We start from the raw sequence: 20,403 nt of genomic DNA on the forward strand, positions 1-20,403 counted from the left end.
GACTTTGGAAAATTACAATAGGCTCAGAACAGGGCAGCACGGCTGGCCCTTAAATGTACACGGAGAGCTAACATTAATAATATGCATGTAAATCTCTCATGGCTCAAAGTGGAGGAGAGATTGGCTTCATTACTACTTGTTTTTGTAAGAGGTGTTGACATGCTGAATGTACCGAGCTGTCTGTTTAAACTACTAGCACACAGTTCGGACACCCATGCATACCCCACAAGACACCAAAGGTCTCTTCACAATCCCCAAGTCCAGAACAGACTATGAGAGGCGCAAAGTACTACATAGAGCCATGGCTACATGGAACTCTATTCCACATCAGGTAAAAACAGATAAAAATACACCTTATGGAACAGTGGGGACTGTGAAGAGACACATACTCACAGGGACAGACACACACATACACATGATAACACATGCACTCTACACACACATACAGTATGTATTTTGTATTGTAGATACACTATATATAGAACAGTATGTGAACACTCCTTCAAATTAGTGGATTTGGCTATTTCAGCCACACCAGTTGCTGACAGGTGTATAAAATCGAGGACACAGCCATGAAATCTCCATAGACAAACATTGGCAGTAGAATGGCCTTACTGAAGAGCTCAGTGACTTCCAACATGGCATCGTCATAGGATGCCACCTTTCCAAAGTCAGTTAGTCAAATTTCTGCCCTGCTAGAGCTGCCCTGGTCAACTGTAAGTTATGTTATTGTGAAGTGGAAACATCTAGGAGCAACAACGGCTCAGCCGCAAAGTGGTAGGCTACACAAGCGCACAGAACGGGACCGCCGAGTGCTGAAGCGCATAGCACTTAAAAATCGTCTGTCCTCGGTTGCAACATTCACTACCGAGTTCCAAACGGCCTCTGGACGCAACATCGGCACAATAACTGTTCTTCGGGAGCTTCATGAAATGGGTTTCCATGGTCGAGCAGCCGCACACAAGCCTAAGATCACCATGCGCAATGCGAAGTGTCGGCTGAAGTGGGGTAAAGCTCACCGCCATTGGACTCTGGAGCAGTGGAAACGCGTTCTCTGGAGTGATGAATCTTGCTTCACCATCTGGCAGTCTGACGGACAAATCTGGGTTTGGCGGATGCCAGGCGAACGCTACCTGCCCGAATGCATAGTGCCAACTGTAATGTTTGGTGGAGGAGGAATAATGGTCTGGGGCTGTTTTTCATGGTTCGGGCTAGGCCCCTTTGGAAATCTTAACACTACAGCATACAATGACATTCTAGGCAATTCTGTGCTTCAAACTTTGTGGCAACAGTTTGGCCCTTTCCTGTTTCAGCATGACAATAACTTGACTGGCCTGCACAGAGCCCTGACCTCAACCCCATCAAACACCTTTGGGATGAATTGGAATGCCGACTGCAAGCCAACCATAATCGCCCAACATCAGTGCCTTACGTCACTAATGCTCTTGTGGCTGAATGGAAGCAAGGTCTGTACGCAGTGTAGTACTTTCCACAAAAGTTTTGCTCATCAAGATGGAAGCGTCAGAAATAGCCCTACGGTATTAGCAGTGCTGTTGATTCTGCAACACTTTAACAGAAAATAGCTGTCACTTCCCTACTGTGTCACTTCCCTATTGCTCACTGTCCCAGTCTACTGCTACTGTAGCATTCTCCTCTCTGCCTCCACTCCCATGGAGTCATATGATTGTACACGTGTGTTTTTCATCTTTAAAAAATATATAGATCTTTTTTTCTTTTTTTTTTACACACGCCCCACTAAGCATTACCATCAACATTAGAATTGCATGAAGAGCAGTGTTTTAACAAAGCCTCATTTGAATAAGGCCCACGCACTCATGGGAAGGCATTGAGGCAACTGCTCTGTCACTTCTTGGGAGCTGGATTGCTATTTGCTGGTTGTAGTCCACAGATCTATTTTGTTGATTGTTTTTGATGAAAGGGAGTGATCAGGCGTGACTCATCGCTGTGTGTTTTTCCTTTGAGACTCTGGGATCAGCACACATGATGATTGGAATCAGAGAGCGTGTGTGTACGTAGCCTATAGATGTGCAGCCTTCAGTCTTTTTTCTTTTTCTTCTGATACATTTTTAAATGTTTTACATTTATTTTCTGTGAATGAACAACCCCCTTTCTTTTCCTCCAGTCTGTCTAATGTATGATTCAATAGGAGCATCAGCTCGTATGTTTGGCAGGCTGACCGCGCAGCAGTATGTGGAATGTGCAGGTGAAATGCAGTGGAGTGTTGGCATTAGCGAATGAAATAAGTGATGTTCAAAGCTCGAAGGGGTGCTAAAGAGCTCAAGTTTAATTGGATTTTATTCGGCAAGAGCAAGGCTGGATAATCAAATAGAAAGCACCCTCTACTGAGATAGCTTAGTTCCAGCTGTCAGCAATCATACACAGCTAGTATAGGCATCATCATCAGCAGCACACTAATTCATTGTTTAGTTTTAGCCCGCCATTTTATTATCTCAGAGATTTAGTTTGACATAAACAAATGATAAACAGTATTTATTCTTGTGTGTAGTCATTTTTCTCTTTTATCTCCTTCCAAAAGGGATTGTATCGTAATCAAAACCACAGTGAATTCTTTGTCATGAATGACTTGCCTGTTTTTTTTTTAGATCATAGCCCAACCCTGCAGAGCCCCACGGTACAGTTCAGGGTTGTTATAAATTGCATGTCAGTCCATGATGACCAGAGGCAACTGGGTGTGAATTAGTTATTGCTCGAGACAGATCTTTCTTCTCTTTAGTCATAGCGACCGCTCTTTCTACCCAGCAGGAGATGGGGCTGTGTAGGAGAGGGTTTGTCCTTTTGTGTCTTGCTGAGGGGCCCTTGAGACGGGCTGAATTCCTGAAGAGGGTCCCACAGGTACCCATTCACTCCAAGGTCACTCTCTAATAGTCTATAACCACGTTTCCATCCATCCACAGTTATATGCAAGTAAAGTCATACCATATAAAAAAAATCACGTCAGCTGTGATGGAAAAAGGACGTTTCGATACAATTTTATAAATGCCGACCGATAATTTTTCATTTGACATGGTGGGATCTAAAATGAATTATGCAAGAAATATGAAATATTGATATAAAAAAATATATCAAAGTATATTTATCGAGTCACGCGATTATATGTTGCGTGGTCCTCCCACTATGACTCAGGAAACCATGCCATCAATTAGGTTACAGATTAAATAAATGATGATGAACTTCACAGGGCATTAAAAGTGCACAGTGATGAGCTTGATGCTCAGTTCCAATAAATATTGAGGGTCTTATTCTGGTGACATGTTGATCAATGCTTGACTGCTGTTTGACAAATTAAAATATTCTTGCTCTTATCCATAATAATCTCAATGTAGACTATCCTATCCGCACAGCCTACCCGCACTGTATCTGCAAGCTGTTGGCTAAATCCCACATACTTTAAAACACATAGTCCCCAAATACAGAACAAATTCAAGAAAGTGTACAGTGTTATATAGAGCCATTATTGCATGGAACTCCCTTCCATCTCATATTGCTCAAATCAGATAAAGCAACACCTCACGACACAACGCCTCTCCCCAATTTCACCTAGATAGTGTGTGTATGTACTGATATGTAGGCTGTGTGCTGTTTTTAAGTGTTTATACTTCTGTCCTTGAGCTATTCTTGTCTATTAATGTTCTGTGTTATGTCATGTTTTATGTTCTGTGTGGACCCCAGGAAGAGTAGCTGCGGCTTTCGCAGCAACTAATGGGGATCATAATAAAATACCAAAAATGCCAAGACCAGAGTCTTTTTTTGTTTTTGTGACAACTATCGGTAGAGTTGAAAATGCAGTGGAAACACATTGTCAAGCCCTGATCTGTTTCACCTGTCTTTGTGATTGTCTCCACCAAGATATTACCAGTCTTCCCCATTATCCCCTGTGTATTTATGCCTGTGTTTTTCCAGTTTCTGTTTTTCTTGTCCTCCTGGTTTTTGACCCTTGCCTGTCCTGACCCTGTACACGCCCGCCTGACCACTCTGCCTGTCCCTGAGCCTGCCTGCCGTCCTGTACCTTGGCATCTACTCTGGATTATCGACCCCTGCCTGCCTTGACCTGTCATTTGCCTGCCCCTGTTGTTACAATAAACATGGTTGCTTCACACATTTTGCACTTGGGTCTTACCTTGGTACCTGATACACATTGAACTTTAGATTTTTGTAGTCGGTACATTAAAACTTAAGCGAAAAACGTACATTTTGTGTGCACTGTCATCATACACTGATTTTTATCTGTCGCCAATTGGATGGCAACCTAGTTTGTGATGAGAACCTGGCAGAAAGAGACTCTGCTAGGCTGAATATAATCATACCTGGCCTGTAGGCTGTGTGATCCAGGCAGCTACTGTCTTCAGCCTTGGACCAGATGTCCCTGGAGTGCTCCAGTTTGTGTTCCAGACTCTACCGTGCTGCCCTTGCCCCCAGAACATGCCAAACATGTTAGTAGAATTATATATGAAAGGCCTAGACAGCTTAGAACTGTGGAGGATGGGGGGCTAGGCTATCCCATGTTATTGAATCTGACTGGAGTAGCTGTGTTCTGTTCACCACAGACAGAGTGAAGGATTTGGTTAACCAGGGAAGGGATTGTGATGGGAGTTATGGGTAGCAGATGGATTGATGGAAGAAACCACTCAGGGGGAACCTGTAGGATGTCATGCATGAAACCACAGAATGTCATGGCTAGTACAATCCTGCCATCAGAAGAGTCTCTAACCAAATAGAGCAGTTCCACCATTACAGCAGTACAGTTAAGTTGTTACAGAACCTAAAGGCTGGACAATCAAATAGAAAAGAGTCAAAGTATGTGACCGTGTGCTGACTGTGCGCTCCTGTCCTTTCAGCTCAGGAATGTGTGTGTGTAAGACGGGAGTGTACGGGCCCAAGTGTGACGAGTGCCACCCAGGCTTCTTCCGTTTCAGCAGCACGGGGTGCCAACCCTGCCAGTGCAACAACCTTACTAACTACTGCCACCCACAATCTGGTGAGTAATCCACTACACCACACCTTCTATCAACAAACCACAACAATCACTCTTTCTTGTTTCTGCTACACATTAATCCTGTTCGTCTCCCTCCCCGTCTCCACAGCTGTGTATTGTTGTGTGAGTGGACACAAAGATATTGAGAGGCTTGAAGGGGGTGAAGTTGGATGGAATTGTAGAAACCATCTGTTTGCTATTGTAATACATAGCCAGATGGCACAGTAGTCTTTCCTGGGATCAATGGAGGAATGCCGTATATTTACTTCCTTAGCTCAGGTCTGATATCAACTAGAATGACCCTCTCAGTCAGCCAGGAAGCGTTACATAAGAAACCTGAGGGCATGTTAAAAAACAAACAGACACTCTGTCTCTTCCAGATTAACATGGCAGTAACCAGTTCCATTTCAATCAGAAAACTGGAAAATCAAGATGATTGTTCCTACCTCTATAGCACAGGTGTCAAACTCATTCCACGGGGGGCCGAGTGTCTGCGGGTTTTCGCTCCTCCCTTGTACTTGATTGATGAATTAACATCACTAATTAGTTAGGAACTCCCCACACCTGGTTGTCTAGGGCTTTATTGAAAGGAAAAACCAAAAACCTGCAGACACTAGGCCCTCCGTGGAATGAGTTTGACACCCCTGCTCTATAGGGTCATTGATTTTAGATAGAGAACACCACTATCACTCCTATCGAGAAGGACAGAGAAAACAACAGTGTTAAGTGTATTCCTTCATTTTAGAGAACAAAGGACGTCTGCAATGTCCCACTATACAGAATCATTTCTATTCCACAAAAAACACTCAACTCCATCACTATGTAATTACCAATGAAATAGTCAAGTAAGTATATAAACAGTATATTAATACAATAGTGTTACTAGGGTAATTACAGCGTTACTAAACAGGTATAGAGTAACAGAAGAAGTTCACCATCCAGCCCAGGCAGAGTAAAGACCCAAGAACAGGTAACTCAACAACCTGAGGCTCAAATTCAAATCAACAGGATAGCAGTATTTGCTGCTCTAACGTGTACAAACAAAACCACCATAGGGTTTAGGTGTGGTCAACAAATGGCATGTATCATATTTCCGACAGTTTTCAAAACATTTTAACCATAATATTCTCTCCTTTTCCACACAGGCGTCTGTCTGAACTGCCAGGGCAACACTCAAGGACCCAACTGTGAGGATTGCAAGCCCAGATTCTACCGCAGCTCTGGTGCTGCCACCACCGATGCCTGTGTCGCCTGCCCCTGCTCCAACACCATCTCCACTGGCACCTGTCACACCGGTGAGTAGCCACTACCCCCTGCCTCAGTAGTGCCCTTCTTAGTTAGGTCGCCTTATTAGAACCCTTGCCGGTCTGATTGCTACTTCTATTTTTTATTTATTTAAACTTTATTTAACTCGGCAAGTCAGTTAAGAACAAATTCTTATTTACAATGACAGCCTACCAAAAGGCCTCCTGCGGTGATGGAGTCTGAGAAGAAAAAAAAATATATATATATAGGACATAACACACATCACGACAAGAGAGACACCACAACACTACATAAAGAGAGATCTAAGACAACAACATAGCAAGGCAGCAACACATGACAACACAGCATGGTAGCAACAAAACATGGCAGCAGCACAAAATATGGTACAAACATTATTGGGCACAGACAGCAGCACAAAGGGCAAGAAGGTAGAGACAATAACTTACGCGAAGGAGCCACAACAGTCAGTAGGAGTGTCAATGATTGAGTCTTTGAATGAAGAGATTGAGATAAAACTGTCCAATTTGAGTGTTTTTTGCAGCTCGTTCCAGTCGCTAGGTGCAGTGAACTGAAAAGAGGAGCGACCCAGGGATGTGTGTGCTTTGGGAACCTTTAACAGAATGTGACTGGCAGAACGGGTGTTGTATGTGGAGGCTGAGGGCTGCGGTAGATATCTCAGATAGGGGGGAGTGAGACCTAAGGGTTTTATAAATAAGCGCCAGCTATACAGAGATGACCAGTTTACAGAGGAGTATAGAGTGCAGTAATGTGCCCTATAAGGAGCATTGGTGTCAAATCTGATGGCCGAATGGTAAAGAACATCTAGCTGCTCGAGAGCACCCTTACCTGCCGATCTATAAATTATGTCTCCGTAATCTAGCATGGGTAGGATGGTCATCTGAATCAGGGTTAGTTTGGCAGCTGGGGTGAAGGAGGATCGATTACAATAGAGGAAACCAAGTCTAGATTTAACTTTAGCCTGCAGCTTTGGTATGTGCTGAGAGAAGGACAGTGTACCGTCTAGCCATACTCCCAAGTACTTATATGAGGTAACTCTATATGACCTCAAGCTCTAAACCCTCAGAGGTTGTAATCACACCGTTGGGGAGAGAGGCATTCTTCTTACCAAACCACATGACCTTTGTTTTGGAGGTGTTCAGAACAAGGTTAAGGGCAGAGAAAGCTTTTTGGACACTAAGAAAGCTTTATTGTAGAACGTTTAACACAAAATCCGGGGAGGGGCCAGCTTAGTATAAGACTATCATCTGCATATAAATGGATGAGAGAACTTCCTACTGCCTGAGCTATGTTGTTGATGTAAATTGAGAAGAGCGTGGGGCCTAGGATCTAGCCTTGGGTACTCCCTTGGTGACAGGCAGTGGCTGAGACAGCAGATGTTCTTACTTTATACACTGCACCCTTTGAGGTAGTTAGCAAACCAGGCCAAAGACGCATCAGAGGCACCACAAGAATGGAATGGTCTACCGTATCAAAAGCTTTGGCCATGTCAATAAAAATAGCAACACAACATTGCTTAGAATCAAGGGCAATGGTGACATCATTTAGGACCTTTAAGGTTGCAGTGACACATCCATAACCTGAACGGAAACCAGATTGCATACCAGAGAGAATACTATAGACATCAAGAAAGCCAGTTAGTTGATTATTGCTAAGTTTTTCCAACACTTTTGATAAACAGGGCAAAATAGAAATATGCTTATAACAATTAGGATCAGCTTGATCTCCCCCTTTAAATAAAGGACCCACCATGGCTGCCTTCCAAGCAATGGGAGCCTCCCCAGAGAGGAGAGACAGGTTAAAAAAGTCAGAGATAGGCTTGGCGATGATAGGGGCAGCAACCTTAAAGTAGAATGCCGCTCGCTCATTTGTATACTTACATGTACATATTCTCATTCACCCCTTTAGATTTGTGTGTATTAGGTAGTGTTGGGGAATTGTTAGATTACTTGTTAGATATTACTTCACTGTCGGAACTAAAAGCACAAGCATTTTGCTACACTCGCATTTACACCTGCTAACCATGTGTATGTGACAAATAACATTTGATTTGACTTGAGAAAGGGTATAAACCGTCTGACCCAGATGGTTTTTTGGGGTCATGTTTTAGGAGCTCCTTTAGCACCTCAGACTCAGTGACCGCCTGTAGGGAGAAACTTTGTAGCAGGGCAGGGGGAAAAGAGGGAGGAGCATCGGGGCTAGTCGCATTAGAAGGGGTGGGAGATGAGGAAAGGAGGCATGGCTGAGTCAAATAATAGGAATCCTGACTTAATGAAGTGGTGATTTAAAGAGCTCAGCCATGTGCTTCTTGTCAGTAACAACCACATCATCAACATTAAGGGACATGGGCATCTGTGAGGAGGAGGGTTTATTCTCCAGGTCTTTAACTGTTTTCCAGAACTTCTTGGGGTTAGACCCACAGAGAGAGAACTGCTTCTTAAAGTAACTAACTTTGGCCTTCCGGATAGCCTGAGTGCACTTATTTCTCATTTGCCTGAACGAGAGCCAGTCAGCCTGAGTATGCGTGTGCAGAGCCTTTCGCCAAATGGAATTCTTGAGGTGGAGTAACTCTGCCAGATCACGGTCGAACCCGGGGCTGCACTTGTTTTTAATTGTCATTTTCTTTATGGGGGTGTGTTTGTTAACAATACCACTGAAAATATAAAAAAAGAAGGTCCAAGCGTCTTCGACAGAGGGGATCAAGCTGATTCTATACCACTTTATAGAGGCGACTTCATGAAGGAAGGCTTGCTCATTAAAGTTTTTTAGCAAGCGTCTATGACAAGTCAGGTCATTACAGAAAACACCAGACTGATACCTATCAGGATTATTTGTGAGGATAACATCAAGGAGAGTAGCCTTTTCTGGGTGTTTGGAGTCATAACATTGTGGGATTAGTAATAATCAGAGAAAGATTTAGGGAGTCTCATTGCTTTAGAACTTGGTCATGTGGTTTAAGCATGTCCCAGTTTAGGTCACCTAGCAGGACAAATTCAGACTTAGTGTAAGGGGCCAGGAGAGAGCTTAGGGCAGGTAGGGTACAGGCCGGTGCTGATGGTGTACGATAATAGCCAGCAACAGTCAACAAAGAGCTATTTGAAAGTTTATTGCATAAAACCATAAAATCGAATTGTTTCGGGACAGAGAGAGCAGTGGAGGTGTTCCTTGGTAAATATTGCCACTCCACCACCTTTGGAAGATCTGTCTTGCCGATCTGTGTTTTGAACACATCAGTGTTCAAAACACTCTTTCTTAACCACGTCTCAGTAATGACCAACAGATCTGGATTGGAGCTGTGAACCCACACTTTCAATGGATACATTTTAGGTAATAAGCTTCTAGTGTTAACGTGCAGGAAACCCAGGCATTTACGAGAGCAGAAATAAGTGAAGCAGATATCAGAGCACAAGTCAGAATTGGGGCTAGCAACAGTAGATGGGCCAGGGTGTACATGCACATTTCCAGATATCATCTACTGTAATATAATCAGGGCACGGCAGAGGACAGGGAGAGCTCTGCAGTGTTGATGTATGACATTTGAATGTGCATTAGATAGCAACAAGATAATATTGTACAGCAATTTCATCAGGTAACATGAATACAAAGCCAGCAAGTGGTGATTAGAATAGGATGGGAGGCCAAGAGTCCATGTAACCAATAGAGAGTCAGAGTCCCAAGTGTGGGAACAAACATACTCTGTCCTACGGTTGGGTTAACAAGCAAGTTCATAGTCAACAAAGCACGCAGGAGTCATGAGGCAAATAGCATGAAGCACAATAAAAAGAATACGACTTGGGGCTAGCCATTGTACGTTCAGAGTCACTCGCCCCAACAGTGCGTGTGTGCTGGAGGCGAGCGAAAGCTCGGGAGAGAGAGGGGAGTGTGGCGGGGGTACCTGTACCAGACGGAGAAACAGGCCATGGCAGCAGGCAACAGGAGTAGGTGTCACACCCACTTGGGAGAAGCTTTTTTTGTGTGGCAGATTCCTTGTAGAAAATCCCAGCTAGCTAGCTAACATAGCTAGCAAGTCTCTGTCCAGCGTTTTTTTTCCACGTGGAAAAGGAGGTCGTTAACTAGCTATATCTCTTCAGTTTCGGCGAATGGTCCTTTACGACGTCCCAAAAGAATTGTCCTGTTGTGGCTGTTATGTTTTGGAGATTGCAAGGATGATATCTTTTCAGTTCCAGGTTGGATGGTGTTTTCGGGTTTCTTGTGGTTCTTTTACTAGGCTGGTGTATCTGTCATTATGTCTTGGTGTGCCCTGCCTGGCAGAGAGAGAGTGACCACAGAAGGTAGTGGCCCAGAAGTACTCTTAATGTTCCAACAGCAAAACACCATCAACGGTCACTGCCAGGGATGAAGGCTCTAGTCCCCATTACCAGGGGTGCAACTTTGGTTATAGAAGAGAGAGGGGGGGCATCTCTAAACAGCTTACCCGACTGCTAGGAGGCATCCGCAAAATCCTAAAGCACAGCGTTGACTCGTTTTGTATCACATTCCAATGATAAAACTGGGGGGGGACAAAAATGCAATTTCAGAATGTGGGGCCCCCGTCCCCAGTGAAAGTTGCACCCCTGACAATTATTATAGCCCCATCCGCAGGGATAATTGCAATTTACTTGTGATGGTTTGTCAAAGAATCAATATCTGGACCCTCTGGTTGATGATGTTTAATCCCACATATCTGTCTTATCCCTGCTGGTCATGTTGTTTCATCACCGAGCATGGGTCTGCTCACATCAGCTTCATCACAAAAGTCTAGGTCACAGTGTATGTCTGTGCTCATGTAGACATGTATTTGATATTAAGCATGTTTTAACCAGGCAAGCCAGCATTAGTTTGTACCCATACTAAACTGATACCTCAGCAGTTGAGGCCTGAGCCTTGGTGACACAGACATACATAGAGTCCCTGTCTGTCTTTCTCTCTCACCTCCTCCCTACCTCTGATCTGACCAATCAGCCGCAGCCATGTGACTGCTGATAGCCTCCCATTGGGTCCCAGCAGCCTGGCAACAGCCATGTGGAGAGGGTTCTGAAGCCTGTCAGGTTGTTTCCCTGGCCAGGGCTGAGGGGGGCTGAGCTGAGCAGCTACATCACTGCACTGCGAGGGGAAGGGACACACACACAACATGATCCTCCTATTGCTGCCTTGTGAAGTCAATGGAGTGTGGTGCCCACCCCCCTCTGTTCTGTTGCTGCCTGACTAGCTTGCTGTGAAGTGGCCCAGCTGTGCCCATGATGTTCAGTGTGCTCTATGTTCAGCTCAAACTCTGCCTTTTGTGTGTGTGTGTGTGTGTGTGTGTGTGTGTGTGTGTGTGTGTGTGTGTGTGTGTGTGTGTGTGTGTGTGTGTGTGTGTGTGTGTGTGTGTGTGTGTGTGTGTGAGAACTGGATTGAAAATGATGTTCAGGCCTGTAAGTGACTGAGCTGGCTGTATTGCAGTAGACAGGGAGGATGGTAAAGGTATTGGGTAAATATCCAGGTCAGGTTGTACAGTATCATCATGTGAAGGTTTGCCCCCCAGCCGTCACCGTGCTGACTGGGTCATGTTCTCTCCTGGTGATATAACACATCGGCTCACTCTGACGGAAGCGTTTCCACTGCCAGCAGTCCGGGGTTAAAACAGACCAATCAGAAACTGCCTATAGATAAGAGTTGTTATCACTCTTACACTTTGTTGGTCTAACTCTTTTCTAGAATTTTTATTGTGGCTTTAAAAGTGTGTCTGTTGTGGGCACAAATATTGTTCCCATAAGTCTGAACGAGTTAGATATGATTTAGAGATGAATGATCTTGAGCAGACTAAAGCCTGCAGCACAAATTTGAGGTACCATTAAATGTGTGGTTATTTTCTTGATTAACTTGTTTAGTAGGAGGCGATCAACACTTACACTAATGACATGCAGCAAGCCTAATTACTGTGCTCAATAATGTTTGGTGTCAGAGCTCTTGGCCCTTAATGGATGTGACAACATCAAAAGGGGATATATCACAGTTAGTGAAGCCATTAGGAGAGAAGGAAGGCACTGTATAGTAGCATCATATTACTAAGGTCCAGAGGCTGGAGGAGAAAGCTGACTCCTGATAATGAGGAGTGATGATGATGCTCTGATACAAGGGATCAGTCTTTAAAAACAGTTCAACTGAATTTGATTCCGGGCTCTAGAGATGTGTGTTTATAAGTCACTTTTGATAAAAGTGTCTGCTAAATGGCATGTTATTATTATATTATCGTTGAATATTTTCACTGAGTCTTTTGGGGAAGTTAAAAAATGTCTCATTCTTCAACAGAAAATCGTATTATTAGCCAGGGTAGTCTTATATAACCCATGTTTAGCCCGTATGTAGCCCGTAGACTACTAGACACTGCCATAGGGCTTACCCTCTGTGTTGTACAGTATTAGTGCCATCTAGTGGTGGTGCATCAGCCAAGTCTATTTTATGATTTATGACTGACATGTATTAGCGTGTGTTTTTGTTTCCCTAGACTCTGATGGGTTCCCAGTGTGTGACCAGTGCCTGTCTGAGTACAGCGGTCAGCAGTGTGACCGGTGCAAGGCTGGCTTCTACAGTGCCAATGGTGTGTGTGTTCCCTGCGACTGCAGTGGGAACGCAGACCCTACGGGGCCGGCCCAGCTCTGCCACCCTGACACTGGCCACTGCCTGAGCTGCACCGTCAACACCACGGGGCCTCAATGCCAGCTCTGTGCCCCCGGCTTCACAGGGGACGCCCTTGCTCACAACTGCACTCGCCCAGGTAAGCGTCATCCAATAATTTGGTGCAGAGGAGTATTAGTAGTTGTGAAGTTATTGAATGAGCCATGATTAGCTCAATTCATTCACATTGTGAATAATTTGTTTTCTAGCAGCACGGATCGTTCTTACCCCAGAGCCTGCTACAACAACAGAGACCCCTAAAACCACCACTACAACCTCTGCTCCAACCCCCAGCAGCAAGGGCCTGACTGCCACGGTGCCCACCAGTGCTCCCCCTTCCACCACTAACTCCAGCATCCTACTGAGCATAGCCACCACCCAGGCCCTGCTCACCAGCCTGGGCAGCCCCACAGTCAATACCACGGCCGCTCTCACAGAGGTCTCCTGGACCCAGTTCAATATCATCGTCCTGGCCGTCATCATCCTAGTAGTGGTCCTGTTGCTGGGCTTCGTGGGAGGAGTGTACACCTACAGAGAGTACCAGAACCGCAAGCTCAACGCTCCCTTCTGGACCATTGAGCTGAAGGAGGACAACATCAGCTTCAGCAGTTACCATGACAGCATTCCCAACGCTGACGTGTCTGGCCTGCTGGAAGACGAGGCCAACGAGGTGGCGCCCAACGGCCAGCTGGCTCTCACCAACCAGGGCAACTGCTACAAGGCCTAGCCCACAGGGCAGACAGACAGCACACTGCGGACAGACTGGACACTCAGAGAGGCTTCCGGCCTGGCTGCCTGCTTCACAGGACAGAGGCATGAAATGGATAAAGACTTTCAAAGCTGCTGGACACCAAACCCAAAGCTCAATGCGTAACTCGACTCCTTCTACCCAGCTCCTCTCTCCTTCTGTGGAGCAGAAGGACACCAACAGACTGACAGATGTTTGCAAAGAAAAAGGGAATGGTATGTTTCTGTTTGTCCTTACGTTTGGGCTCCATTTCAGATTTGAGTGATTCACGTAAAAGAAGAAGTCGATGAAGGGTCCAAAGAAGAGTAGACTTTTTCAATTCAGTTGTGCCTGCAGAGGGCACTATAGCAGATGTGGATGGTTGTGGTAATGGGGAGTTTGCCCATGCAAGAGTAGAGGACCATGGGAGAATCTCAATTGCATACTCTTCGTGTTATCTCTCCGAGCCTCCTTCTCCAAACCGATTGGATGAGAGTGAAAGTCAGAGGTCCCTCCCCTCTGAAGGAAGTGAGGAGAGAGGACACGAGGAGTATGCAATTGAGATTCTTCCCATGTCTCTGTTGTAATGCACACTGTTCCTTATGCAGCTCAAGGGACATCAGACTACACTAGGAACCCTAGCATTTCAGACACTTTTAAAACAAACTAACAGTTTAAGTTATAACTTGAACAGAGATCTAGTCTAGACGATGATTGTTATTCCATTTATTTTTATTCATTTCTTATTTATTTTTAAGTTTTCATTTTGGGATAAATGTTGCGCATGTAAGATGTGCTTTACATGGTGTTTTGAATTGTTTGCTATATTGAATGCAAATTGAAAAGGGCAAAATGTTTTCATATGTATGTCTTTTTTGTGAGTGATCTAGGAAATGGGAAGGCTGCTGGCTTAATGACATCCTCTTTTGTTTTCAGTTGTATCCTGTATAAAGAATTTCCAGGTCCTTACCTTGAGTATTAACGAGGGGTGTTTAGATGATAAAACAAACATACATTGTATCCTCTCTCTACTCACTACTGTTCACTGCAGGGCAGTAGGTCCTATTGTTCGTTATGATTATCACTTTGACCTATTTACTGATAGTGTGCTAATCTGCTGGTTTGAGAAATGCCTACCTCAATGGAAGTTGCTTAACAAATTCTTGCAAAACAAATTAGTACTAGTCCATTTAGGCTGGTTTCATTTAAGTAATCCACTTCTAGGACACAATGATGCCAGCCACAATTTCTTATGTAAGTCTTAACAGTACAAAATAGAAACAGATCTTGGTGATGTGTTGCTGGCAGCATCACCGTTAATCCCGCTCAAGTGTTTTTAATAAACTACAATTGATGTCCTGGATTTGTTTCTGATAAAAGTATCATGAGTGAGTTAAGCTAGTAAGGGAACTCACTCCTCAGGGAATGCCTCTTTCCCCAGTGTGATCGCTGTACATAAGAGTAGGACGTTGTACAGATTAATGTGAATAGGATCATTATTATTGTACAGGTAGAGTGCAGTTTACGCTCAGAACAGTCAGTACCCTTACACTGAAAGACTCAAATATGGGCTCGGCACAGTCCACACAGGAAATAAACGATCAATAGACCTACCCTCTGTATTGTGTTGCAGGATATGCTACATGCCATCATCCCTAACTACTGTTAAATAATGAATGGAAAAAACTGTAAATAGTACAAACTGAAAATGTCACACACAATGCTAAATAAAATTGGGTTTATTGGTTAGTCTGTAACTGTGTTTAACTCCTTTACATTTGCATGTTTACCCTACCTGGAATTTTCTTTCATTATATTGTTTTTACAGTGACAGCATTTCTGTGAATTGAAGGCTTAACGACATCAACTAAATAATGATGCCAATCGTTTGAGTCACTCACCAGTGCTAATGAAGTGTAGCGTAATTTCAACAGGGAAGACTGGGCTGATTGTTTTAATTTGTTTGTTGTTTCATATTGTCATAGTCTTTGCTTCCTTTTTATGGGCATACGCGGAAACATGGTAAAATGTGTACATGGCTTGGTACTTTGTAACAGTAGCTCCACCTCAGCCACTGCTGGGACCCCAGGAGCTCTGGAACAACGGAGGGGTGTCCTGTCAGTGCCAGCCTGGGCAGCCAAGCAGCAGTGTTCATTTTGGTAGCTATTTTAGTTTTAGTCTTAGTCACATTTGAGTCATTTCATCCTTTGCTGGTTTAATTACCATCAGTCGACTACAACTCTGGACAATTTTAGTCTAGTTTTAGTTACAGCCATTTTAGTCACATAATTGTCAGTGCATTTTTTCTATTAAATAATGAATATTTAGGCTACCTCAAACTTACATCATGTGCACATTCAGATAGCCTTGTCCAATTAGGCCTACTGTCCCCTCTTATACCTTTGCTGGATGGCAACATTGGTAATACTCCCCCCCGCCACAATATCAAACTCCTAATATTCAACAAATAGCATTTGTTTTTCTCAGGAAAAAAGCAACCACTCACATTTGTGGACCGCGGCGCAAGAGCTCCAACACAGATGAATGAATAGCAGCACACATGGGAAAATAGGGCTTCTGGTGTGATCAAAGAAAAATTATAAGCTGGGTGGTTCGACCCCTGAATGCTGATTGGCTGACAACTGTGGTATATCAGACCATTTACCACGGGTATGACAAAACCTTTATTTTTACTCCTCTAATTACATTGATAATCAGTTTATAATAGCAATAAGGCACCTCGGGGGTTTATGGTATATATAAACCACAACCCCTCTGGCCTTAATGCTTAAATAGGTACATGAAAATGAGAGCGAGAGTAAAGATTATTGTTCCTAGTTGAGGTTAGTTACAAGTCAAGTATCCTGGCACCTGGCTTCGCATCAGTTCAAAAGATTGACGAATGACTGAAGTTTTGATGTAGAGTCTGGCCATGTTGCAGCAGTATGTCGGAGGGAGAGTCCTAGATGTGAGAAGTGTGCAGGAGGGCGTGAGACAAAGGAATGTGTCGTTTCAGTGGCGAAAGTTGTGTGTGTTAGTTGTAGGGGTGCCCACGGGGCTGGAGATCGGAGGTGTTCGGTGAGAGAAAGGCAGGTTTAGGTTGCCAGGGTCAGAGTAGTAGAGAAAGTGTTGTATGCTGAAGCAGTGAAGAGAGTGGTAGAGGAAGATGGGTACAGGGTGAGGGATCCTAAGAGGATTCCTTTGAGAAGGCAGAGACTAATAGAGAGTGATGGGAAGAATATGTGCTTCAGTGAGGTAGGTTTCTTGGCATTCATAGCTATGGTTGTCAATTGTACTGCAGAAATGGATGGAAAGTTCCAGAAAATAGAGGTTGCGGTGGCTGCGGGAGAGAAATAATTTGGATTGCGAGGTTTTACTGCAGAACAGTTGCAGGGGGTGATGAGTGGGTAGTGTTCTGTCGCCCCAGACCGTTGGTCTAGATAGGGTAAATAGTAGAATGGGGTGTTTTCTTAGTGTTTTTTTTAGAGAGGGCTAATAGTTGGCAAGGTCATATCACAAAGAATTTAATGTAGGTAGCTGTGAATCACCCCACACTCCAGTACAGTAGGTGTCGGTGTATGCACCTTAAATTGGATGCAATCCGTTAACACAATTCCAAAGAAGATGAAGTGACCACCTGGGAGCTGTGTGGGAGGAAACCCGGGCAGATCAGCTCAAACTGAAATATGTAAATTCTGCAAACAAACCGTTTTCATCTGTTTTGTCCAATGAATTCATGCAGAATATTTCATGCAATCCTTTCACTCCAAGTATGGATAACTGCATACTTGGAGTGTGTCTGAAAGTGGGTGTTGCAAAAGAAGTGGGTGGATCAATAGCTATGGACGTAACATTAATGGGTGGATCAACAGCGATGGGTGTAACATCAGAGCTCCATTATTGTTTCGACCAGCCATTTCCAGGTGCACCTCAGGTCAGCTTAATTTTTATATAGCAGGATAGGATAATTAACGTGTCAGGTTAGAGGAATGAGGTTAAGGTTAGGAAAAGGGTTAGGCTTAGCTAAAATGCTACAGTTGTCAACAATCGACTCGTCGTGCAACCCAATCAGCCATGCAAAATGGTCTTGAGTGGCAACAAAACTGCCCAATAGCTGATTTCCATACACCCACTTCTGTTGATCCACCCACTTCTGTTGACATGCCCACTTTCAGACACACTTCATGTATGCAGTTACCTTTGACTCTATCATCGGCAGAATTGTCTCCCACACAGCTCCAGGCGGTCACTTCAGTTACTTGTCAATCGTTTGAACTGATGTGAAGCAAGGTGCCAGGACACTAAAACAATTGCGGGGTACAGTCGGCTATCAACATTTTAGATGTTTTCTTATTATTTTCACTTAAATCTATACATTTGCATAATAACTTCAGAAATGCCAGCTGCTGATTACGACCAGGCCTCTCTATCGGACCTATTGCCCCTCTACTACCGCCGACTTTTCCCTTTCTCTCAATATTACCGGTGGCTGAAATATGGAGGAGTGACAAAGACCTACTCACATTGAAGGATGACATCTACGTACGATATCAGTCATTCAGCACTCTGAACGAGCTGGAGAAGGAGATGCAGAAGATAAATCTGTACAAGGTCTATAGTCACGGTCTATAGTCACAGGCCTAATCAGTATAACACAGTCAAGTCTGGATCCTTCCAGGCTCTGGAGAAGGAGCTGGTGTTTGATGTTGACATGACAGACTATGACAATATCAGAAGCTGTTGCAGTGCTGCAGACATCTGCCCAAAGTGCTGGACTCTGATGACTATTGTCATCCGTATCCTGGACAGAGCCCTTGGAGATGTCTTTGGTTTCCGGCACTGCCTGTGAGTGTACTCGGGCAGGAAAGGGGTGCATTGCTGGGTGTGTGACAAGGCCTGAGTCTGGTCAAGGATGAAGAAGAGACGGTGAGGAAAGTAGTGCTGTCAGACCCAATTCATCCATTCATCAAAGAATCCCTGACGGTGGTGGAGCACCACTTTCCCCAGTACTTTCTAGTGGAACAGGACATACTGGGCAACAAAGAGGTTGCAGACAAAGTGCTGGCCCTCGTGCCCAAAGATGTCCGAAAGGAGCTTCTGCAGTGCTTCCAGACTGAGAAAAACCCTGAGAAGCGCTGGGGAAGACTTAAGACTCTGGTCCAAAACAAACGTACAACTGCCAAGGGCTACTACTTTGAGAAGGAGGTCATGCTGCAGTACTTTTACCCTCGGCTCGATGTGAACATCAGTAAAGGAGTCAACCACTTGCTGAAGAGCCCCATTCAGCATCCATCCCAAAACCAGGGGGATTTCTGTTCCTATTGACCTGAGAAAACTGGATCGCTTTGACCCCTTTGATGTGGCCACTATCAGTCTGATCTGTGAATTGGATCGACCTAAGACAGCAGAGGAGGAAGAGGAGGAGGAGGAAACACCAAGGAAAATGAGAATGAGAGAGAAGCAGGAGAGCGACGGAAGATAAGAGACTACAAACTAACAAGCTTGGCGAAGTATGTGAAACTATTTGATCAATTCCTGTAAGGGATGGCTCTCTCAAGGAAAGGGGGCATCTTAAAAAGAGTCATCTTCAAAAGGACTTCTAACCCTGAGCAGTGTCCAACGGAACACTGTCTGTTGCAAGAAACAAATACAATTTGATCAATTTTAGAATAAGGCTGTAATGTAACAAAATGTGGAAAAAGACAAGGGGTCTGAATATTTTCCGAATGCACTGTATATGAAGTATATATAGTTTTTTTTTACTGTGGAGGTGTGATAAATGTCACCTTTTCCTAGAGAGATTTAAACGGTTATCACGCCAGGATAAGCCTACACAAAACACAGCCCTTATTTTAAGTGTTTCTAAAATCCCCTATGGGAAAAATGAATGGTGGGAAAACATTTTGAACCATTTCCCTGTTTGACCGCTAGGTTTTATGGCTATTATGACTCATACTGTGGTACTCTATTCAGGAGCCCGCTCTCAATGAGTGTAGACAGTTTGCTGCTGCCGCTCTGCTTATTGTCAGATGGGGCGAGGAGAGGAGGTAGGGGGCCCACGTTGGTAACTTGGTGGCTCTGTCTTTATTGGGTAATTAATTACTGGTCAATTGTGTGAGTCAGGGGCTGGACCCAAGTCCATAGGGGTCCAAGAGGCAAAACATAAATGATATAAATAAACATATATATATATATATATATACAGTTGAAGTCAGAAGGTTACATACACTTAGGTTGGAGTCATTAAAACTAGTTTTTCAACCACTCCACAAATTTCTTGTTAACAAACTATAGTTTTGGTAAGTCGGTTAGGACATCTACTTTGTGCATGACACAAGTAATTTTTCCAACAATTGTTTACAGACAGATTATTTCACTTATAATTCACTGTATCACAATTCCAATGGGTCAGAAGTTTACATACAATAAGTTGACTGTGCCTTTAAACAGCTTGGAAAATTCCAGAAAATGATGTCACAAGTTACCTGTGGTGTCTAGATATAATTTGCCTTCTACACCATCAAAAGGAAAATCAAACTCAACATCCCAATTAGGATCTGTCAAAAAATACTTAATTCAGTTATAGAACCCATTGCCCTCTATGGTTGTGAGATCTGGGGACCACTCGCCAACCAAGAATTCACAAAATGGGACAAACACCCAGTTGAGACTCGGCATGCAAAAATGTACTTTCTGTGCAACGCAAAACCGCAAGCAATGC

At 44.0% G+C, this 20,403-nt stretch overlaps 1 protein-coding gene and 1 pseudogene across 2 annotated transcripts in view; both read left to right on the top strand.

Moving 5' to 3' along the window:
• si:ch211-158d24.2 (multiple epidermal growth factor-like domains protein 9) overlaps positions 1 to 15,436 on the top strand; it is a 45,058-nt gene extending 29,622 nt beyond the window's left edge. The window contains exons 3-6 of one of the 2 annotated variants that reach the window (XM_039007642.1): positions 4,878 to 5,017; positions 6,160 to 6,309; positions 12,786 to 13,055; positions 13,168 to 15,436. In XM_039007642.1, coding sequence (XP_038863570.1) covers positions 4,878 to 5,017; positions 6,160 to 6,309; positions 12,786 to 13,055; positions 13,168 to 13,682 — 1,075 coding nt within the window. In that variant the 3' untranslated portion in view covers positions 13,683 to 15,436. Of the gene's footprint in view, positions 1 to 4,877; positions 5,018 to 6,159; positions 6,310 to 12,785; positions 13,056 to 13,164 lie in introns of both variants that reach the window. The other variant, XM_039007571.1, reaches the window with a different exon arrangement.
• A 2,642-nt stretch (positions 15,437 to 18,078) lies between these two features.
• On the top strand, positions 18,079 to 19,285 carry LOC120054264 (annotated as a pseudogene).
• The last annotated feature ends 1,118 nt before the right edge of the window (positions 19,286 to 20,403 follow it).

This window comes from Salvelinus namaycush, chromosome 1, assembly GCF_016432855.1.
Source record: "Salvelinus namaycush isolate Seneca chromosome 1, SaNama_1.0, whole genome shotgun sequence".
NCBI lineage: Eukaryota > Metazoa > Chordata > Actinopteri > Salmoniformes > Salmonidae > Salvelinus > Salvelinus namaycush.